This window comes from Gossypium arboreum, chromosome 13, assembly GCF_025698485.1.
Source record: "Gossypium arboreum isolate Shixiya-1 chromosome 13, ASM2569848v2, whole genome shotgun sequence".
Lineage (NCBI taxonomy): Eukaryota > Viridiplantae > Streptophyta > Magnoliopsida > Malvales > Malvaceae > Gossypium > Gossypium arboreum.
Window position 1 is genome coordinate 126,057,535 of NC_069082.1, and position 25,036 is coordinate 126,082,570.

At 32.4% G+C, this 25,036-nt stretch overlaps 1 protein-coding gene across 1 annotated transcript; it reads right to left on the bottom strand.

Annotated features, from left to right (window-relative positions):
* Positions 1-18,652: 18,652 nt before the first annotated feature.
* Positions 18,653-20,144, bottom strand: LOC108465705 (probable 2-oxoglutarate-dependent dioxygenase AOP1). Its single transcript, XM_017766092.2, has 3 exons — positions 19,667-20,144; positions 19,220-19,541; positions 18,653-19,096 (listed from the first exon to the last, which is right to left on the bottom strand). Exons 1-3 carry the CDS (start codon positions 20,041-20,043, stop codon positions 18,824-18,826), a joined length of 972 nt encoding a protein of 323 aa, XP_017621581.1. The 5' UTR covers positions 20,044-20,144; the 3' UTR covers positions 18,653-18,823.
* Between the last annotated feature and the right edge of the window lie 4,892 nt (positions 20,145-25,036).

The window sequence follows — 25,036 nt, forward strand, 5'->3', positions numbered from 1 at the left end:
TGTTGCGGATACCTGACAGCTTGTGTGAATAGCACTACGTAGTGACGTCTTGACTGACAGCTTGTGTGAGCAGGCCCGTGATTAGCTCGAGAGTGAGCATTTATGTGATATGAGATATGAGGTAGCTTTAGCTACATATGTGACACTTATGTGCAAAGACTTTTTGTGTATCTAATTAGTATTCCAAGTGTCCAGTGGGCATGCCAAAGATGAGACAGTAAGTGGTTATGTTACGAGATGGTACAGGTATGTACGTAAAGATTTTAAGTGTTGACTTCATGATATTTTGAGTTTATGATCACTATAAAAGTGACTTTGTGATAGCCCTATGATTATTGATTTATGGTCATGATGTATAAAATGCATGGAAACATGGTTGATGACTATATGTTAGACTTTGGGGCCCAATTGATTGGTGAGATAGTAAATGTTGTTCATTTGAATTATGATTTATGAATTGAATTGTATATTATTAGCAACTAAAACAAATAAAAGAAAGAAAATAAAGTAAAGAACAAAGAAAAGAAACAGAATAGGCAAACCAAAAGCAGGGGAAGGAAAGAAAGAAAGAAGAAAGAAAAGAAAAAGGAAGAATTAGGGTTTGAAGGTTTGAAAGTTTAATAGGTAAGTTAATTTAGCCCTTTTTACTTAATTTTAATGTTTTAAAAGCTTTAGAACAAAGTTTTGATGAAATTAAATTAATATTGTGAAAGTTATTAGAATTCTAAATATTGTTCATGTTGAATAAAAAAAATGAAATAGGGGTTTAATTGAATGAAATTCAAGTTAAAATAGATATAAGGATCGAATTGCAAAGTAAGCTATAAGTTTTGTGTTTTAGGGACTAAATTGAGGAAAATTTCGGAATTAAGAAAATATGTTGAAAATTTAATAGTTAAATTTGAGTTTAAATGAAGTTTGAATAGACATAAGGTGTGAATTGGTGTTATAAATTTGGTTATTAACATTTTACATCAAAACAGTTTTGGGAAGTAGCAATGGTCTGAATTTGAAAATTCACTAAAAATTGTATAAATTGAACTAGAGGATGAAAAAAATATGTAATTAAAGCTTATTGAGTCTAGTTTCTTATAGTATAAATAGTGTAAGCAATGAATTGATGAATCAAGAGATATTTGAAATTTTGTAAGATTGGTTTGGGGTGATTTCGAGATGCCCTGTTTTAAATTTGGAAAATCATTATAAATTGTACAAAAATTATTATAGAGTGTAATTTATATTTGTGAACTCCTTAATGAATCTAGTTTCAAAATAAGCAAACAAGAACCTTATTCGAGTTCTGTACAATGAGATAATTTATTTTAAGTAGAGAGAGGTCAGAACTGTAAAATGAAATAACAGGGGAGTATTTAATGAATAAACTGTACTAATTGGCTAGACCAAAAATTCTGAAAAACTTATGGTGAGAAGATATATGAGTCTAGTTTCAGGAAAAATTAGTGGATCTTAATTTGGAGTTTCCTAGCTCAAGATATAAATAATTTAGTAACAATGACTCAAGTAGACAGCTTAATGGTGAAATTATATATATACATTAAAAATGGTTAAATTTGCATGTTTAGGCTCATGGATTAAATTGAATTGTGTTATATTGATGATTATAAATTATTATTATTTTCGTAGTTAACAAAGAACCCAAGACATCGGCGCACAAAGGAAAGGAGAAAGCTATCGAGGATTAAAACGAAATTCATGGTTTGTATTTCTATAATCCGAACTTAGTTATTATTTGTTATATTTATATACATATTGCAATTGTTAGTGTTAGAATTATGATGTTTTACAATTGGAATGGATTGATTTTGGTATCACGATGAATTTATTGAATTTATATTGATTGAAATTATTTTGATTGAATTTATATTGATTGAATTATATAATATATATGATTTATGTAGAAATTTGAATATTGAATGAATATTATATTGAAAAATATATTGATTAGAAATATGAGGAAATTGATATGAATATATGAGATTGTGATATTTGAATATTTGATATTGAAAAGTGAATTGAATTGTATTGAATTATGAATTAATGTGAATAATTGAAATATATTGTTGAATTGAATGAAATTGTATGAATTGTGAAAATGGGTGAATGTATGTGATTATCAGAATGGTATATTGATGAAAGAATTATTAAATTGAGAAAGTGAATGAAATACCCTATTAACTAGTCGGGCTAAGTCGGATATAATTGGCATGCCATAGGATATGGAAGTGTACGGGATTTGCCGGCTTTATCGATCAGGCACTTTATGTGTCGTATCAGGCACCTCGTGTGTCGTATCAGGCACCTCGTGTGTCGTTTTAGGCACTTTATGTGTCATATACTGATCAGGTACTATGTACCGTTTTAGGCACAATGTGCCGTACTGGTGTGTTTGGGTTGGAATCCGTGTATCCGTTAAAGTCCGAAATGTTAATAGGGTGAATAATTGAAATGAGAAGTTCAAATGAATTTGATCGACTGTACTAGTGAAGATGAAAGAAATTAAAATTGTGGACTGAAAATTTAGATTGGAAATGAAATGCATGGATTTAAAATGATTGTGGTGATTAAAACCTGGTAAATGTGATTTGTAACTAAAATTGAATAATAGCTAAAGATTGTTTATTTATTGTTATTTAATGATAACTTAAAAAAAAAATTGTTATTTGATGCTGAGTTCTTATTTTATTTTTTTTAATTGCTATTGCAATTTGAATTATGGTAATACCACTGAGTATGAAATACTCAGCGTACGGTTGTTTCCGTGCACAGGTTAATAGAAGTCTAGTGTCCTGGTCCAGCATCCGAGTGATCCCGACTTCAGCGAAAAGATTTTGGGTGATGTTTTCTTTCTTAATTGAAAGTGGCATGTACTAGGTGTTGTATAAGTTATGTAGATATACTTGTAAAGTTAGTTATAAGAATGGTATACCATATTTTGTTATTAGTTTGATAAAATGGTAAATATTATATTATATAATTTGGTATAAGTTGGAAAAAAAAATGAATGAAGTTATTAGTTAATTTGGATTAATATTATGAATGTTTAGTTATTAAATGACTATGTTAATGAATTGGTTATGATTTAGATATATTTAGGTTTAAATTGTTTTTGATTGTACCATTGGTTTTGGATTAGGTGGTTTTTGGTTTGAATTTGCAGGGGGTTTTATGTAAAAATTAAGAAGAAATGCGGTCGAAATTTTTGTAAATAAAAATATATATATTTCCCTGAATACTCAAACAAGTCCCGTTTCATTCCACTTTAATACTTGTGTTGGGCTTCGAAAGTCCATTATAGGGACATAATTCTTCAATGATACTATGAATGTTATAATAATTGTAAAATATCCATAAGTTGTCTGATATATCCGGTAATGCCTCGTAGCCTGTTCCGGCGACGGTTTGGGGTTAGGGGGTGTTACATTTGTTGGTATTAGAGCTATCAGGTTTAGCTGATTCTCGGGCTATATCGAGCTCGAAATTGAGTCTAGAAGTACATACCACTTTTGAGTCGAAATTGAGTCGGGATTTTTGGATGCTGATCTATTTATTTGTTTTGTTTTATAGATTAAAGATGTCGGATGAAAGAATAATACTGATGAAGAAATGCATACTGGAGAAGAAGAATCTTACGGGTTAGATGAAACTGAATCGGTAACACCTAGAATTAACCCGATGAGAAACCAACCTCCTAAAGCAGAAAGAAGAAATGATAGAGATGATTCTGATACAAATAGAAAAATTGCTGATGCACTACAAAGAATAGTGGAAATTGTTCCTGCTATGACTTGGTTCCAATTCAAAGACGGGCCCCGATAAAGGAATTGAGAAAGTATGGTGCCAATGAATTTATGGAGTGCGAAAGAGTCGATCCATCTGTAGCTGAAAATTGGATGGAGTCGACTAAAAGAATTTTACGACAATTAGATTGTGCCCCGAGAGTGTTTGATTTGTCTTTGTATCGTTGTTACAAGAAGAAGCTTACTTATGGTGGGAATCGGTGGTTCGACACTTACCACGAACCAGATAACTTGGGATCTATTTCAGAAAGAGTTTCAAAAGAAATATATCGGAGAAATGTACATCGAAGACAAGAAACAAGAGTTTTTGACATTACAACAGGGTGACATGTCAATAATAGACTATGAGAGAGAATTCTCAAGACTCAGTAGATATGCCTCAGAGTTTATTCCAACTGAAGCTGATAGTTGTAAGAGATTTTTACGGGGTCTACGAGATGAGATCAAATTACAGTTGGTATCTCAACGTATTACTGAAATGGTAGATTTGATTGAGCGAGCTAAAATGGTAGAACAAGTGTTGGGATTTAATAAAAAGACTCAAAGTGTTAGACCAGCTGGGAAGCGTACGGGAACTACCGGTTGGAACTCTCGGTAGAAAAGACCAAAAGAATCTCGGGGTGGTTGGAGATTCGGTTTAGATCGATGAGGTGGAAGAAGCCAAGGAAAACAGACGATGGTATCTACTGGTAGTATACGAGGTCCACCTCGAGATGTGGACATTCCAGAATGTGGACATTGTGGAAAGAGACATTTAGGTGAATGTTGGAAAGTGGTAGGAGGTTGTTTCCGTTGTGGGTCGACAGACATTTTGTTAAAGACTATCCAAAGAATAAAATGATACTCTGTCACATCACGTAAATCAGTATCTACTACTCGAGGCGACGTCTAGGTAGAGGTAGTTCGGTTGCGGAGGAGGAGGAGTAGAAGGAGCGGTGATATTATTACTCAACGATGCGAAGCGAATACCGGCTAGAGCTTATGTGGTCAAAACTTCGTGAAGAAGGCGATGCCCACGATGTGGTAATGGTATATTTTATTGTATTCGAGCTGTTTATCGTTAATTGATCTGGATCTTCACATTCTTACATTAATTGAATTTAGTTGAGTTGAGAAAATTAAAATCGAAATGTCTAGAGTGTCTATTGAGGTGTCGAGTCCGTTGGGGCAAACGCAGTGTTAGTGAATCAGGTCTACCTAAGATGCCCGTTGATTATACAGAATAAAACTTTTCTGGTTGACTTGTTAATTATGCCATTTGGGGACTTTGATATAATTTTGGGCATGGATTGGTTATCCGAATATGGGGTGATTTTGGATTGTTACAAAAAGAGGTTCAGTATTCAGACAGAGGATGGGGACAGAGTTGAAGAAAGTGGCATCCGTACTAGTGGTCCGACACGCATCATTTTGGTAATAAAAGCTAATAAATTGCTTCAGCAGGGTTGTTCAGCATATTTGGCATATGTTATTAATTCTGATTCAGTTGGAAGTCAGTGTAGTCAGATCAGGACCGTATGTGAGTTTTCAGATGTATTTCCTGAAGAATTGCCGGGCTTACCACCTAACAGAGAGGTTGAATTTGCTATTGAAGTGTATCCGGGTACAGCACCAATCTCTATACCTCCGTATCGAATGTCGCCCACTGAGTTGAAAGAGTTGAAGGTGCAGCTATAGGATTTACTAGATCGTGGATTTATCAGACTAAGCATTTCACCTTGGGGAGCTCCAGTATTGTTTGTTAAAAAGAAAGATGGTTCTATGCGGTTATGCATTGATTATCGACAGTTGAATAAAGTGACGATCAAGAATCGGTATCCGATTGCCTCGTATAGATGATTTGTTTGATCAACTTAAGGAGCTTCATATTCTCAAAATTGATTTGAGATCTGGGTATTATCACTAAAGGTGAAGGAAAGTGATGTGCCTAAGGCGCCTTTCGTACTCGTTATGGTCATTATGAATTTTTGGTGATGCCGTTTGGGTTGACTAATGCCCCATTGCTTTCATGGATTTGATGAACCGCATTTTCAGCCGTATTTAGATCGGTTTGTGGTGATTTTATTGATGATATATTGGTATATTGAAGACGAAGCGAACATGATCAGCATCTTGAATAGTTCTCTGATTTTACGAGAGAAAGCAGTTGTATGGAAAGCTCATAAATGTGAATTACGGTTATCGAGGTTGTATTTACGGGACATGTAGTATCTGCAGACGGAATTGGGTTGATCCAAAGAAAATTGAAACGATTGTCCAATGGAAACCACCCAAGAATGTATCGAGGTACGCAGTTTTCTCGGTCTAGTTGGGTATTACAGGAGGTTTGTAAATGGATTCTCAAAGATAGCACTACCAATGACTAAACTCTCGCAAAAGAATATTCCTTTTATCCGGGATGACCGGCGCGGAAGAGTTTTGAGACTTTGAAGCAAATGTTGACAGAGGCACGGTATTAACATTACGAGTCGGAAAAGATTTTGTCATGTATAGTGATGCTTCTCTAAGCGGTCTGGGCTGTGTATTAATGCAAGATGGGAAAGTCGTAGCTTATGCATCTCGACAATTAAAAACACATGAACGTAACTACCCGACGCATGACTTGGAGCTAGCTGCAATAATTTTTGCTTTAAAGATTTGGAGGCATTACTTATATGGTGAAAAATGCTACATTTACACGGATCACAAAAGTTTTAAATATCTTCTATCACAGAAGGAGTTGAATTTAAGACAGAGACGGTGGATCGAACTTCTGAAAGATTATGATTGTATTATAGATTACCACCCGGGAAAGGCGAATGTGGTAGCTGATGCAATGAGTAGAAAAGCAGTGGGGGAATTAAGGGCAATATTTGCTCGACTTAGTATTAATGATGATGGAAGCTTGCTAGCTGAATTAAGGGTTAAGCCGATGATGTTTGATCAGATTAGAGCAGCTCAGATGAAAGATGATAGATTATTGAAGAAAAGAGAAATGGTTCAAAATGGTACAACCAAGAGTTTTAGTATTGACGGGTATGATTGTTTGAGGTTTCAAAATCGAGTTTGTGTTCCAGCTAATTCTGAACTAAAAGAGTTAATTCTTCGAGAAGCACATGACAGTGCTTTTGCTTTGCACCCTGGTGGAACAAAGATGTATTGTGATTTACGAGAATTATATTGGTGGCCTGGAATGAAAAGGGACATAGGTGAATATGTCAGTAAATGTTTGACATGTCAGCGAGTAAAGGCAGAACATCAAGTTCCTACTGGATTACTTCAGCCTATTAGCATTCCTGAGTGGAAATGGGATCGTATTACAGTGGATTTTGTTACAGGATTGCCATTGTCAGCCAGTAAAAAGAATGCTATTTGGGTAATTGTTGATAGGCTTACAAAATCAGCTCACTTTATAGTTGTTAGAACAGATTGGTCATTGCAGAAGCTTGCAGAAGTGTATATTCGAGAAATTGTTAGATTACACGGCATTCTGGTGTCAATAATCTCAGATCGAGATCCTCGGTTCACATCGAGATTTTGGAGACAGCTACATGAATCATTGGGTACTCGACTTAACTTTAGTACAGCTTTTCATCCGGAAACAGATGGACAATCCGAGCGGTAATCTGAGATATTAGAAGATATGCTTGGGCTTGTATCATTGATTTTGAATCAGGTTGGGAACGTTATTTGCCATTAGCTGAATTTGTCTATAACAATAGTTTCCAATCTAGTATTCAAATGGCTCCGTATGAAGCATTATATGGTCGAAGGTGTCGATCACCGGTATGTTGGACAGAATTGAATGAAAGAAAAATGATTGGGCCAAAATTGATTCAAGAAACAGAAGAAACAGTTAAGAAGATTAAAGATAGATTGAAAGCAGCTTTTGATAGGCAGAAATCATATGGAGACTTGAAACGGCGAGACATTGAATATTCTATTGGTGATAAAGTATTCCTCAAAGTATCACCTTGGAAGAAAGTTTTGAGATTTGGCGAAAGGGTAAGTTAAGTCCACGTTTTATTGGGCGTATGAGGTTGTGGAAAGAATTGGGCTGTTGCCTACCGACTAGCTTTACCTCCGAATTACGAAAATTCATGATGTTTTCATGTTTGATGCTCGGAGATATAGATCGGATCCTTCCCACATTATTCCTACTGAAAATATTGAAATTGATCCGATTTGACTTATGAAGAAGAGTCGGTTCATATATTAGCTCGAGAAATAAAAGAGTGAGAAATAAGCGGGTCCCTTTAGTAAAAGTGTTATGGAGGAGTCATAGTATGGAAGAAGCGACTTGGGAACCGAAAGAAAGCGATGAGAGCACAATATCCTCATCTATTCTCGGTAAATTTCGAGGACAAAATTTATTAAGGGGAGAAATGTAATGACCCAAAATTCACGGGCATCGGAAAAGTACATTAATAGGCCTCCGTCTTAGTAAATCGAGTTGAAATAATTACTAGAAATATTTATGAGTTTAGCGATGTGTTTCATTAGGTTTAAATTAGGTGAATTTAGCTTAATTTAGAGTAATTAGTAAAATGACTAAATTGAATAAGAAGTAAAAGTTTAATTATAAATTAGTAGGAAATAATAAGGACCAAATAGGGAATTATTTGGGAAGATGAGGCGGCAAAGGAGTAAAAAAAATCTAAGATTTTTACTTAGTTATATAGCATAATTTTGACAAGTGGATGGTAAAAAAATGAATAATAAATAAATTATTATAATATATTATTAGCAACTAAAACAAATAAAATAAAGAAAATAAAGTAAAGAACAAAGAAAAGAAACAGAATAGGCAAACCAAAAGCAGGGGAAGGAAAGAAAGAAAGAAGAAAGAAAAGAAAAAGGAAGAATTAGGGTTTGAAGGTTTGAAAGTTTAATAGGTAAGTTAATTTAGCCCTTTTACTTAATTTTAATGTTTTAAAAGCTTTAGAACAAAGTTTTGATGAAATTAAATTAATATTTTGAAAGTTATTAGAATTCTAAATATTGTTCATGTTGAATAAAAAAATGAAATAGGGGTTTAATTAAGCGAAATTCAAGTTAAAATAGATATAAGGATCGAATTGCAAAGTAAGCTATAAGTTTTGTGTTTTAGGGACTAAATTGAGGAAAATTTTGGAATTAAGAAAATATGTTGAAAATTTAATAGTTAAATTTGAGTTTAAATGAAATTTGAATAGACATAAGGTGTGAATTGGTGTTATAAATTTGGTTATTAACATTTTACATCAAAACAGTTTTGGGAAGTAGCAATGGTCTGACTTTGAAAATTCACTAAAAATTGTATAAATTGAACTAGAGGATGAAAAAAATATGTAATTAAATCTTATTGAGTCTAGTTTCTTATAGTATAAATAGTGTAAGCAATGAATTGATGAATCAAGAGATATTTGAAATTTTGTAAGACTGGTTCGGGGTGATTTCGAGATGCCCTGTTTTAAATTTGGAAAATCATTATAAATTGTACAAAAATTATTATGGAGTGTAATTTATATTTGTGAACTCCTTAATGAATCTAGTTTCAAAATAAGTAAACAAGAACCTTATTCGAGTTCTGTACAATGAGATAATTTATTTTTAGTAGAGAGAGGTCAGAACTGTCAAATGAAATAACAGGGGAGTATTTAATGAATAAACTGTACTAATTGGCTAGACCAAAAATTCTGCAAATCTTATGGTGAGAAGATATATGAGTCTAGTTTCAGGGAAAATTAGTGGATCTTAATTTGGAGTTTCCTAGCTCAAGATATAAATAATTTAGTAACAATGACTCAAGTACACAGCTTAATGGTGAAATTATATATATACATTAAAAATGGTTAAATTTGCATGTTTAGGCTCATGGATTAAATTGAATTGTGTTATATTGATGATTATAAATTATTATTATTTTCGTAGTTAACAAAGATCCCAAGACATCGGCGCACAAAGGAAAGGAGAAAGCTATCGAGGATTAAAACGAGAAATTCACGGTTTGTATTTCTATAATCCGAACTTAGTTATTATTTGTTATATTTATATACATATTGCAATTGTTAGTGTTAGAATTATGATGTTTTACAATTGGAATGGATTGATTTTGGTATGCGATGAATTTATTGAATTTATTTTGATTGAAATTATTTTGATTGAATTTATATTGATTGAATTATATAATATATATGATTTATGTAGAAATTTGAATATTGAATGAATATTATATTGAAAAATATATTGATTAGAAATATGAGGAAATTGATATGAATATATGAGATTGTGATATTTGAATATTTGATATTGAAAAGTGAATTGAATTGTATTGAATTATGAATTAATGTGAATAATTGAAATATATTGTTGAATTGAATGAAATTGTATGAATTGTGAAAATGGGTGAATGTATGTGATTATCAGAATGGTATATTGATGAAAGAATTATTAAATTGAGAAAGTGAATGAAATACCCTATTAACTAGTCGGGCTAAGTCGAATATAATTGGCATGCCATAAGATATGGAAGTGTACGGGATTTGCCGGCTTTATCGATCAGGCACTTTATGTGTCGTATCAGGCACCTCGTGTGTCGTTTTAGGCACTTTATGTGTCGTATACTGATCAGGTACTATGTACCGTTTTAGGCACAATGTGCCGTACTGGTGTGTTTGGGTTGGAATCCGTGTATCCGTTAAAGTCCGAAATGTTAATAGAGTGAATAATTGAAATGAGAAGTTCAAATGAATTTGATCGACTGTACTAGTGAATATGAAAGAAATTAAAATTGTGGACTGAAAATTTAGATTGGAAATGAAATGCATGGATTTAAAATGATTGTGGTGATTAAAACCTGGTAAATGTGATTTGTAACTAAAATTGAATAATAGCTAAAGATTGTTTATTTATTGTTATTTAATGATAACTTACAAAAAAATTGTTATTTGATGCTGAGTTCTTATTTTATTTTTTTAATTGCTATTGCAATTTGAATTATAGTAATACCACTGAGTATGAAATACTCAGCGTGTCTGATTATTTTTTTGCATGCAGTTAATAGAAGTCTAGTGTCTGGTCCACATCCGAGTGATCCCGACTTCAATGAAAAGATTTTGGGTGATGTTTTCTTTCTTAATTGAAAGTAGCATGTAGTAGGTGTTGTATAAGTTATATAGATATACTTGTAAAGTTAGTTGTAAGAATGGTATACCATATTTTGTTATTAGTTTGATAAAATGGTAAATATTATATTATATAATTTGGTATAAGTTGGAAAAAAAATGAATGAAGTTATTAGTTAATTTGGATTAATATTATGAATGTTTAGTTATTAAATGACTATGTTAATGAATTGGTTATGATTTAGATATATTTAGGTTTAAATTGTTTTGATTGTGCCATTGGTTTTGGATTAGGTGGTTTTGGTTTGAATTTGCGGGGTTTTATGTAAAAATTAAGAAGAAATGCGGTCGAAATTTTTGTAAATAAAAATATATATATATTTCCTGAATACTCAAACAAGTCCGTTCACTCCACTTTAATACTTGTGTTGGGCTTGAAAGTCCATTATAGGGACATAATTCTTCAATTATACTATGAATGTTATAATAATTGTAAAATATCCATAAGTTGTCGATATATCCGGTAATGCCTCGTAGCCTGTTCAATGACGGTTTGGGGTTAGGGGGTTTCAGAGGTTCGGACCTAGAATAGGGAAAATGAGAAATTGACAGTTAGGTCCCTTTTTATCATTTTTATGTCGAGGTAAGTTCGTATGTGAATAATGTATTATTATGCTTGTAATTTAAACATTTTAAATGTTTTCTTAATGTGTGGAATGAATGATTAATTCTATGGATACAATCGACAAGTTTCGATAAGTGTGAAAATTCTCGTTTGAACCTTAGGAATAGAATAGGATCGAGTGACATGTCACTAGGGACCCATGTGTTATATATATGATTATGTGATCCGGTGCTGGTCTTGTACATCTACTAGTGGTGGGTAGCCCAGCATGTGTTGCGGATACTGACGACTTGTGTGAATAGCACTACGTAGTGACGCGTCTTGGTGACGACTTGTGTGAGCGGGCCGTGATTAGCTCGAGTGAGCATTTATGTGATATGAGATATGAGGTAGCTTTAGCTACATATGTGACACTTATGTGCAAAGACCTTTTGTGTATCTAATTAGTATTCCAAGTGTCCAGTGGGCATGCCAAAGATGAGACAGTAAGTGGTTGTGTTACGAGATGGTACAGGTATGTACGTAAAGATTTTAAGTGTTGACTTCATGATATTTTGAGTTTATGATCACTATAAAAGTGACTTTGTGATAGCCCTATGATTATTGATTTATGGTCATGATGTATAAAATGCATGGAAACATGGTTGATGACTATATGTTAGACTTTGGGGCCCAATTGATTGGTGAGATAGTAAATGTTGTTCATTTGAATTATGATTTATCGATTATGAGTGAAAGGAAATATTGGCCTAATTGCCTATTAAAATGGTTAAGAAAGTATGGAAAGAAAAGTTTAGATAATTTGAAATATGTTGAGCTATATGCATGAAAACATGAATATACATAAGTAATGTGCACTTTTACTAAGAGGTTTGAAATGATTTGCTAATTATGAAGCATGTTACAATGGAAAGATTATGGCTACTAGACTAAAGTCAAGAAATGTTAATTTATATTGATAAATCAAAGGAGAGTAAACATGTGAATAGGTTATATTACAACCTTGAGATTTATAGCTATTTTATACTAACTTGTGCTTATATTGTCAAGCATGGTATATGACAAGCATGCGTTGCTCATTATTTTCATATGAACTTAGTAAGCTTTATTGCTTACTCCCCTTCCTTTCCTATCTCTTATAGGTTAATTTAGCTAGTTCGGGTTGGAAATTGCCGGAGATGTTATCACACTATCAAGTTTTCATTTGGATATAAATGAATGCAAGTATTTTAAGTTTATGGCATGTATAGAGACTTAGTCTATTGATTGATTATGTCATTGTTAATGTGGCCAAATGTGTTAGCTCATAATAGTTATGGTCCAATTTGTAGATAGCCATGAATGATGGCCTGTATTGATCATATGATTATGCATGTGCCTATGTTTTTTGAGATGTGGTTTGTGATTGTGTGTATGTGATGGGTTATGTTATTAGTGATGAATGCTTGATGATTTAATTGAGATGTGTTATTATGATGATAACTAAGGCCTAAATGTGTAATATGTAAGCAAACCTATAATTCTTAATGCATGAGAATTGATAAGATTGGGCTTGACAAAGTATGGTGACTTGTGTATGTATAAGTTGATATACTATTGTCATGATCAAGACTTGTTGATGATGTTTAAGTACTCATCTATGCCATGTTAAATGCCTTTGAAATCATGTATGTGTTTAAGCAAATAAGAGTGGCAATTGGCTTGGAAAATAGCCTCAAAGTTGTCCACAAGGGTAGACACACAGGCATGTATCTAGGCCGTGTGTGACACACGGTCTACCCTTATAGGCGTGTGGTCCGGCCGTGTGTCCCCTGTACCTTAATTTAGCAAAACAAAATGTCCAGTAGCCACCACACGGGCAGAGACACGGGAGTGTATCCTAGCTGTGTAGAAGGCACGGCCTAAGCACACGGGCGTGTGCCTTGACCGTGTGACCTCATGTTGCACATAATGTTATAAATAGAGAGTTACACGGGCTGAGGACATGGGTGTGTCCCAAGCCATACGGGTGTGTGTGACCACACGGCCTACCCATACGAGCGTGTTACCCTCCAAAACATGAAAATTTTCTAAGTGTTGTAAAAATTTCGAGAGTTCTCGATTTTGTCCCGAACTACTCCTAATGTATTTTTTGGGCCTCGTAGGCTCGTATAAGGGACGATACGTATATGTATGAATTGTTTTAATTTGGACACATTTTTATGATCCAGTTTTGTATGATTGCTTGTGTTTATGTCCGGTAATGCCTTCCACCCTGTTCTAGCAACGGACACGGGTAAGGGGTGTTACAGTAATTAATTTTGGATAATAATTATTCAAAATAATTACTAATAAATATAATTAACATATATAAATTATTTTGATAATTGAAATATAATGCTAATAAAAATTTCTAATCTTTATTAAAATTTTTGTAGAAACTATAAAAATTTGAAACTCTTAAGGATTCAATTTTTATTTTCTTTCTTTCTTAATAGTTAATTAATTGGCCATAATACTTTATAGATAATATATAATATATAATATATAATAAAAATAAAAATATTATTTTTAGTATAACTTACTTTATTAATTTTACGGTGTAAGTATAATCCTATTCATGCTAATGATTAAGTTCGATTATAAAATATATTATTTATAAAATTATATATACGAAATATAAAGTTATATGAATAATTAAAGTTTGTTAAATAAAACCAATGTTATTAATTTTTTCTTTAACTAGTGGAAACATAATAATTTAAATATAAATATAGAATTTATTTTATTTATTTATTATATATATCATTTATTAGAAGTCTTTTAATAGAATCATAATTCTTATTTATAAGTATGATAAATACTTTTATCAAGTAAATTCTTTTAACCAAATATTTTAGTAAAATTATTATTTTTATAAATGTAATAAATCTTACAAACAATAATAAAATATTTAAAATGACAAATTTGATAATATAATGAATAATAAATGTTATATTAGTTAAGTCAAAAGTTTCTTTAAACTCATGCTTAATTTTATAAAATAAATAAAATGAAAATGCACTAATAAAATGAACAACAGAAGTTGGTTGTGGTCGGTTCAAAATTTTCTCTAAATTTATGCTAATATGGAATAAAATTTTGTACAATGCCGGTAGAGTTTTTAAACTCCACAAGTAAAATAAAAATGTTGAAAAATGTCTTATAGTGGTATAATAAAATATAAAAATATATATATAATAATTTTCTAAGACTGCTTGTGGAATAAAAAAAGTACACTGTCAGTGTCTCAAATGTTAATATTTAACAACCTCATAATCTTATTTATGGAATCTAAAAAATTGTATGTCTGTTGAGACTTGTGTTGATGGTTGCTGATTGTGGATTTAAGCTGTTGAATCATTATTTTTTACAATGAAATTATCTGTTGATTGAGAAAAAAAGAAAGTATGTTATATAACGTATTAAATCAAACAACTTAATTACTCTCAATAATTTTAATAAATTAATTTGAAGTAGTGTATTTTAATATTATTTACTAATATTTCTAACGAAAATTTGTCAATAAAAACGTTACACGTGATTGAACTTTATCCCAGTCCGGTTTTTGTTTCAATTTCTAGCTGTTCAATTGTAGAAGCTGAGCTGTGGGGAGTTTATGATGGTCTATGACAAGCTTGGAGCATGAGTATTAGAAAGGTGGTCCTCGAGATAGACAGCTTAGATGCTATCCAAATGCTGCAAAACTCCACGTCAGATGAACTCCGATATACAGTGACTCGAGATGTTAAACAATTGATTCAAAACCAATGGAAAGTGAAGATACAACATGTCAACAGGGAAGGTAATAGGGTTGCGGATGTTTTGGCTGTAACGCCCCAATTTTTAGGAATCCTATGAATGTTGACATAGGTTTAATTATGTTAGTGGGCCTCTAGAAAGCCCAAGCTTAAGATAGAACCCGGTAATTTTAGTTAATTTTTGTTCCATAAGAAAAAGGGGGTGAAATTATGAAATAGGACCTATGTGAAAATGTTTGAAAATGCTATAGGCTAAATTGAAGTGGCCAAATAAATAGGAGTGCAAAATAGGAGGATTTGCATGATAAACCTCCCATTTTACATGAAGTGGCCAACCATCATGTTGTTGTAGACAAAATGTACACTTGATATCCATAATTTATGGTACAAATTGATACAAATTGATAATAGGTTAGGTAAATGTTCCATGATAATGGGTTAGGTAAATGTTTCATGATAATAGGTTAGGTAAATGTTTCATGATAATGGGTTAGGTAAATGTTTCACGATAAGAATATCATGTCTTTTGTATTAAAGAATTAAATGGATGAAATATGAAGTTTTATTAAAAGAAAAAGGGGTGAAAAGAACAAAGTTTTGTCCATCTTTGTTCATCATAGCTGAAAGTTAGAGAAGAGAAAGGAGAGGAGAAAGCTCTTGAGTATTCGGTCATTAGGAGGAGGAAAATTGAAGGTAAGTTCTTGGTACCTTGCTTCTATTTTGAGGTTCATGAGTTCTTCTTGATTCTACCTTAACTCTTGAAGTATATTTTGATTTTTAGTTGTGTTGTGAGCATTTAGTCATGAATTAAAATGAAGGAAATGGTTGTTGTTTCATGTTCTTTTGATGAAAAATGGAAGATAGGTGAAGTTGAGCCAAACAAATGAACATGCATGTGCCTTAGATGCTAAAGGAAAAATCGGCTAACATGTTGTGCTTTAAAATGATGAAATGGAGATTATACTTAAGTAAAAATCATAGATATGTGATGATTGATTGGTGATATACATGTTTAAATAACATGCATGCAAGATAGGTGTATGAAAGAGTGATTTGGTAATAAATCTGCTTGGGACAGCAGCAGTAATGTGACTTTGGAAAATCACCATAAATTGTGGGAGATGAATTAGAAGCTGAATAAATTATGTAATTAAAGCTTATTGAGTCTAGTTTCTAATGAAATAAACAAGAACATATTTTGAATTCTGTACAATGAGAAATTTGATTTGTATTGAAGAGTGGTCAGATTAGTCAAACAGTGAAACATGGGAAACTTTAAGAAAAATCTGGTATTGATTGGATAAACCAAAAATTCTGAAAATTTTATGGATAGAAGATATATGAGTCTATTTTCAGGGAAAATTAACGGAACTTGATTTGGAGTTTCGTAGCTCCAGTTATAAATGATTTAGTGACTGTTTCTCAGGAAGACAGCTTGCAGTGAAATTATGATTATGTGGTAAACATTGACAAAAATTTGTTAATGAGTTGCTTATTGATTTCTTATAAGCTTACTATGATCTGTAGGTGTGGTTGGCCGAATATTGTAAGGGGTTAATATGTAGTTTGTATTTGAATAGTTAGATTAACGTGTTAGTAATCCAATTGTAGGCGGTTCGTGTGTGGATCTCGTCAACATATCGTCGCAAACAGGTGTGTAACTAACACCCTCTTTCTTAGTCTAGATCGGCAAAAGCCGAAAAGCCAAAATGCCGAAAATCGGTATTTTGTAGATTTGCGAGTGTGTGAATGCTCGTGAGGTAAATCGATTAATGATTTTGGTAAGCTGCAATGTTTGGACTGCAAAGTGCATGATTTCTGTGCCCTCGATATTTTTGGGCTTAATAGGCCAAAATTGGAATGATGAGCCAACAGGCTCAATTCGGTAAGAACCCTCGGTACGTGATTCTGTTAGTACGTGAAAAATAGGAATATGCATGAAAAACCCTAAAAGCAGTTAACTTACTATAATACCCCTATGTATGAAAAATTACTGTTATACCCCTAGGTGCAAAATTACCGAAATACCCCTAGGGTTAAATTGACCTAAATGCATGTTTGACTGTTGTTATTTACTGCATGCCATGTTGTTATTATCTGATGCATGGGATTGGGATATTGACGGAGGAAGTACTAAAAGTGGCTTGTCCACGTCTTTGGAGGCTTTGCCTCAATTTATTGATAAGCGAGCAAGCAATGTCAAGAATGTGGAGTGTTGGGCTAGGTGGGTTGAGCTATCCCAACATGGAGTGTATGGCTGGTACGGGTGGAGTGTAGTGGTTGGTGGGTTGAGTAGTCTCCCCAAATGGGCTTGCATATGTTTATTAATGTTGCATGTATTTTGAAATGGGCCTATGGGCCATACTGTTATCTGAATAAGGGGCTAAGGCCCAGTTTATTATAATCTGAAAAGGGCTCTGGCCCAGTACCACTATTACCTGAATAGGCTTAGGCCCAATAGGCTTGAGCTGACTTGGGCTTTGAAGGGGTTTTCCTTACACACTGAGTTTCCCCAAACTCACCCTTTTATTTTCATCCACGCAGGAAATCCCCAACCATAGTGGGCTTGGAGTTGTGAGGAATTGAGTGGCCACCGTTCGAAAGTTTGATTTTCTTCGGTGAACTGGACATCCTTTTATTTACATTTGAAGTTTTGGGCTTTTAAATGTAATAAGGCCGCTTAATTATTTTTATGGTTTTAATATGTATTACTAAGATAGGTAATACTTATATTTAACTATTGAAACTGGATAGCTTTAGGGCGCGTTTTCAAAAACAACAGTTGATTTCAAAATAACACGACAACAAGCAAAGCTTCCGCAATGAAAGTATTTTTCCAAAATTAATCACTTTTCCTAAAAATGACTTAATCAAATCGGTTTTCCTAGAAATATCCATGACATTAAGGTGTGGCAATGGCGGTATGCATGTCTAGGATTGGATCCGAAGGGAGCTTGGTACTTAAGCGATCCGATGGACTCACCACCTCTTTTAGGTTTCCTACGGTGCATGACTTCCATTCACTTTAACCTTTAATGAATTAATCTTTTGAACATCAAGTATGATTTTCTGGACTTAGAATGAAATTTTTTTTTAACGTTTTTGATGTGACATGCCGGATCTGACCATAACTTCTGGGCCGGGTTTGGGGTGCTACATTGGCTACATGGGCCCTTAGACCGGAGCTAGGTTTTTACAAATTCTTACAACCAACTGATCATGTTTTGGAGCTGATTCATGATGATTTAGAGGGATTGACTAGGATTGAATAAATTGTTTGTAATAGTTTCTATTACTTTTATTTATCAAAATAATAATAATAATAAAAGGAGTGCCTTTGTAAAATTATTTTTAAAGCTCTTTATTTATTATTTATTTTAAAAAATAAGTATTCCATGCAGTGGAATAAAAATCTCTACAACGTATTTTCACTTGTAGTAAGCGTAGAACTCAAATTTATTATTTGTAACATTAATTTAAAGCCAAGGGCTTTTACTTATCGAAATGGGCATGTTTTTAATTGGAAATTGGTGGTGAGAGGGAAGCAAAAGCTTGGAGCTGCTCGCCAGAGTCGATGTGCTTTGCCGGGTCAGAAAAGGCGAAAAGGAAGAAGTCCATGAAATTAAAGTCCTTGTAAAGCTGAGGATGTTGCTCATCTATAAGCTCTTTAGGTGCCTTAATTATGGTACCCTCAATTGGAATGGCAAAGGCTGCTAAAGAAAGTCGATCTTTGTCTCCACTCATCATCACTCTATGATTTACCGCTTTTAATCTTCCATTACTCCATGCCTTCAATTTTTAAAATTCAACATCAATCAGTAATCTATTCACATAGATCATACAAATATTTTAAGTTTTGAGTAAATTAGAAATCGAACTTTAACCCCCCCCCCCACATATATATATATATACCTTGAGAGGATCTCCAACCACAAAGCAAAAGGAAGAAGGAGATAAGGACAACTTGATCCATTGACCATCATTGACCTCAATTTCTAACCCTGAAACTTGATCGTCACAAATGATTGTGCTTACAGGTTTATCAGTGTGAGCAAAGAGTCCTCTCTCGTACTCTCCTGGTGGAGGGGCCATGTATTTCATAAACCGCACTAGTGTTTTATAGTTTATCATCACTGACTCCCATTTCTCTCCTAATCCATAACTATCGATTAGCATTAACCAGATTAACTTGTTCAGCTCCTCTATTTGAGTTGCCATTGTATGTATAGTGTTGCTGAGACAAAAGGTCAAAAATATGTCAATAACTCGAGCAAAAAAAATTATCCAAACCCAAAATGGCTAGAACAAATAACTTAAAAAAGAACATAATATTTTAAAAGGTAAAAGAATTATTGTTACCAAAAGCGTGGGTGACCATCAGGCCACATAAGTTGAGCAAAGCTTTTAACAGAGTCATAGTTTGAGGCATCTCCAAGTCCAAAGCCTTCATATAACAAAGAAACCTGATTGCATGGTCCAACCCAGCCATGATAAGGCATGGGACTAGCGTTCTTTTGTTTCCTTTCCACTGGGACCTCAATTAATTCTTTCATCAACCCAAATGTCTCCTGTCGAACTTTCGACGATATTTTTTCATACACCACCTCGAAACAACCGAAAGTCTCACAAGCCTCTCGAACCCTCTTGCACAAACGGTGCCACCCATCGGTTCCCCGCTCCAAATCTGCTGAACGGAACTCAATGACTGGGAACTGAATTTCAGCTTGGACACCCATGTTCTAAACTTTTTTTTTATGCTCCAAGGAAATGTTCTCTTGAACTAAATGAGCTTGTAAACTAACTTGGTTTCTCTTTACGTTGGGACTTAGGTCTATTTATAGCATTTTCCCAAAGGTGGCGGGGCTAAGAGAAGCCCAGTTCTTTAATTTGATTAACCAAGCAAAACCAAGGAGGCGCACTCGTCAAAGGAAATTTTATACGGTACTTAATTTAAAATTAAAGGTTGAATTCAAATTTCATTAATTAAAAGAATTTGAAAATAAAAGAGAAATAATACTCAGTTTTATCTAGTCAAACACCTTATTGGACTTATATGTAAGACGTCTTCTTTTTTCTCCCATCTGAATGATTCCAATATCAATTTAGTTTATGGTTACTTGTTAGCTCTCAAATTGCATGCATATATTACTCGATAGGTCTCCATCAAAATCATGACGATTTGTTTAAAAAACACATGACGATTTGTATTTATTAATTAAATATTGTAAAATATTTAGTATTAATTTTATGTAATAAATATTAATTTTTTATAAATGAATATAATAACGTTAATCATTTGAAAAAAAAGGTAATAATAACATTTCAAATAATAAAAACAATAAAATTTTTGATTTTTGTTTTCAACATCTTAATATTCAATTTCTGAAAATATTAAATAATTAATAAAATAAATAATACACAAAATTTAATTTAATGTGGAATATGATATAAAAAATTGATTTATACACAATTTTAACACAGTTATTTATGTTGTATCATTTTACATTTACTTAATACATATACAAATAATTAATTTATTTTAATATATAAAAATAGTTCAAAGTTATATGTTTCCGAAAATGGTTGGTATCACATAATTGTGAGTCAACCATTCAATTATAGTCAATATAGCCCAGTGACGTATAAATCTCCCCGTTCGAAAATAGGCGGAATTTATGGCTATTTGGTAGCCCTCAAATTTGAACGTCAATGCATGCATATAATAAATATATGTAATTTATGGCTACTAATTCTTTTTGAAGGTTATTTTACTAATTAGTTAAACATCGTAAAAGATTAAGTATTAATTTATGTAATAAGTATTATTATCAATGTAGGAGGACGTGGGTTCGAATGCGGTGAAGTACATTATTCTCCTATTTATGAGTTGGGGAGGGACTAGTTCTAAGCATTATATCAAAAAAATTATTTGACTCTATAATAACATGACTTGAGTTAGCATCGGCATTATTGTCAATGCAGGAGATCATGAGTTCGAAACAAGTAGACAATATTTTTTAATTTTTGTTTTCAATATCTTAATTTTTAATTTCGGCAATATAAAAAGAAACTAATTAATAATTCAATTCATTTGTTTTTATAGTTTTGTAGAATGATACAAGTAGGCAAAGTTAGTTAGAAGTCAACGAATTCGCATCTAAGGGTTCGTCTTTGGAGTAAAATTAAATTATAAAATCTTAAAGGGGTTAAAGTATGATTTTATTATTGTATATGATTGTTATTTTAAAATTTTAAAGGGATTAAATTGAAATTTTTCATCTTTTGGAGGTTAAAGTATATTTTTACTATTAAACTAATAATTTTAAAAACTTCAAGAAACTAAATTGATAATTTATCATTGGAGGGATGGAGGCTAAGACCCCTACTTAGCGTTGTAGAAGCCCAAATTGCCCGGGCCCGATTTCATCAAAACCCAACCAAACCTCTAAACCCACTAAAACCCTTAACTCATGACCCATTACATCTACCCAAACCCATTACAAAACCTAAATATTAAACCTAATTCAAAAGCCCATTAAGCCCCCAAAAAAAACCTAACCCAAAAAAACAAAAAAAAAAAAAAAAAGAAAAACTTACCCCAAAAAACCTAACCCCCCCCCCCAAAAAAAAGAAGAAAAAAGAAAAACCTAACAAAAAAGATAAAAAACCTAGCCACCTAACCACTTTCCCACTTGCCCCATTTTTCCTCCCATTGTCTACCACCACCACCTACAAAATAGAAAAAAAATAGAAAATCATGTAAAAGATGGCTATAAAAGCCATTCAAAATCATGTAAAAAAAAAAAAGAAGGAGGATTTTACAAAGATTGAAGAAGAAAAAAACACAAAATCCTTCAAATTTTGAACACAAAAGAAACATCAATAAAAGGTTGCATTTTTTCTTTTTCCTCTTCTTTCGAATCTTTTTCTTTCTTTTTTTGTGTTGTTTTTTTTCTTTCTTTATATATACATATATTGTTAAAAAATTATTTACCTTTTCCTACCACGCCCACGGTGGCAGACAGTGGTCGGTGATTGTGGCGGCACGACGATCGACCGGTGACCCCCCCTTGGCGGATTTCTTTCCCCCTCCTCTCTCTTCCTCTCTCTTCTTTTCATTTATTTTTCGTATTTACCTTGGATTTCATATTATTTTGCTACTTAATTTAGCTTTAAATATTAATCATGTTATATATGTAATATTGTTATCACTATTATTTTTATATATTGTTATTATTATATTATATTTAGCTATTTATATATATATTTTCTTTATGTTTCGTTTCTTACTATTATATGCATATATATCTATTATTATATTTATTATTAATATTGTTAGCATTAGTACTTTTACTTAATGTGTATGTAGATATACATGTACATATTATTAGCTTTTTATCATATGTGTATATTGTATATATTATATTTATATTATATATATATTCTTAATGTTATTAGTTGTATACTTCTTGTATATTTCCATGTATATATTTTATATTGTCTCATGTATATACTCAAATACTATTATATATATACGTATTTTAATACCATATCATGTATATATTATTATATTTATTTTATCCTATTATATTTATTATTAATATTAGTACACATATTTTATTATAGGAGTATATATATTCTTTTCTTTATATAGTATTATTTTCATATATCGTTATATTTATTATTATACTTATCATTTTTCTCTATTGTTACTTACTATTTTGTTTTAAATTATTATGTTTTATTTGGTATATATCGTCTTTTATTATTACTCTTATTATCATTATTAGTACATGTCCATTATATATGTAGATATTTTAATACATATAAGTACATATTCATGTAGTGTCGTTAGCATATATATATATAAAATATATTTTTCATTATTAATATTTCTAATATATGTTGTATATTTTCATTTTGGTATGTCATGTATACATATATATATATGTATATGTATGTTTTATGTATATATTGTTATTTTCTATTGTCATTATGAATATATTATTTTTCTTATTATATTGGTAGTGCATCATTTCTATTTTTTTTGTAAATATTAATATTGTTGTTTTAATATTCTCGCTTTTAACATTTCATTATTAATTGCATCGTTGTTTTGTATTATTTACGAATTCTTATTTTAAATAATGTTTTACTCATAATTTTAATTTCAATAAATAAGGCAACATGCCGATTTAATATTAAGTCATCGATTTCATCACTATGTTGGGTGAATATCAATCGACTCGTGTTAAAGCAGTACGTCCTTCTCAAAAGAAAACGAAACTTGAAATTTCTCGTGTTTTGATCGAATCACGATTCAATGTTACTTTGAACTTGCAATTTTGAAAATTAAGACAATACTTGTTTAATAAGATACCAATTTTGGGCGTCATGAGGTGCTAATACCTTCCTCGCAGAATCGACTCGAACCCAACTTTACTTTGGCTTTTGACGTAGACCCAAATTCGGCCTTCATTTTTGTGCAAGAATAAGTTTTCTTTTCTAAAAGGATGATTTATTAGGTGTCCGGTCACACCGGAAAAAGATCGTGGCGACTCCTTTATTAATAAAATCGAAAGTTGGTTTTCAAATGTTTAATAAATCACCATAATTAGCGATCGAAAAGAAATTTTTTTACGTCGCTACATTTGGCGACTCCATCGGGGACAAAACTTGCGAGTCGAGTCGAATTAAACACGTTTTGTCAAAATTTTCAAATTTCCTTGTTCAAAGTAAATATTTGGTCGTGATCCGAAAATCTCGTTTTCAAAATTCATGCATTTGTATCGTGTTGTAAATATTTCTTCTAACTTGTTATTTGGTTGTTTTTCAGTTTTCAATTTTTATGGTTTTAATTTTGGTTTAGTTTCTTTAAGTAAAACGTAAAGGTTTATGAGTTTTTCCCCACACACCGTGCACTTGCATTTTCGCATAACATGAGCTCTCTACCCGGGCTCCGTCCGTTTAAGTGAAAGTAAACGCTTACGCCTTCGTGAGTTAACTCGTCCCTCCGCACGGGCTAGTGAATACTTTGGGTTACATATGACTTATGCTTTCGTGAGTTAACTTGTCCCTCCGCATAGGCATAAGTAAATGTAATCCTCGAATTGAACTCGTGAGCTGTGATGGGTTATGATCGAGGCTCGTACTAATCTTAGCGAGATGATGATGACGGACAATTCGAGTACCTATCTAGACCAAAACCGCATATAATAAACTATACGAGCCACCTAACTAGAGCCATGCCGAACCTCCGCTCGTTTAGTAGTCACCGAAATAAGTACACGGGAAAAGCACATCTTACCTTCTATTTCTTTTACATTTGTGCTTTCTAAGCAAGGGAATCGAGTCCACTGGACCAAGTAGCTTAATTTGTTAGATTTTCCACAATTTTTCTCTGTTTATATGTGTTGCGCTAACCAAGGTCGTTTGTCCGTATTTTTATTTTTCATCACGCATCGAAGGCATCTTGTTAGGAAGGTGTTGATTAGAGATTGGTTGCCAAAAACGGGTTTCTAATGGAGGAGTCAATTATACGAGTGACCGAAACGTTGTGTAATACTCCTTTGATTAAGAAATGCCTAAATAGGGGCTATCTTGAAATTAACACCAAATTTTTGCATATTCATTCATGACTGACATTCATTTAACATTCATGCATTCATTTATGCATTCATTCATTCATTGCATATTCTATACTCGTTCGCTGAGGTTAAAACATACAAT

Excerpts from the sequence above, each read along its gene's own strand:
- LOC108465705 (XM_017766092.2), bottom strand. The coding sequence starts at position 20,043 with ATGGGTGTCCAAGCTGAAATTCAGTTCCCAGTCATTGAGTTCCGTTCA. Across the intron at positions 19,542-19,666 it reads GATGGTCACCCACGCTTTTG|CAACACTATACATACAATGG; the intron begins GTAACAATAATT and ends CTTTTGTCTCAG. Across the intron at positions 19,097-19,219 it reads TGGTTGGAGATCCTCTCAAG|GCATGGAGTAATGGAAGATT; the intron begins GTATATATATAT and ends TAAAAATTGAAG.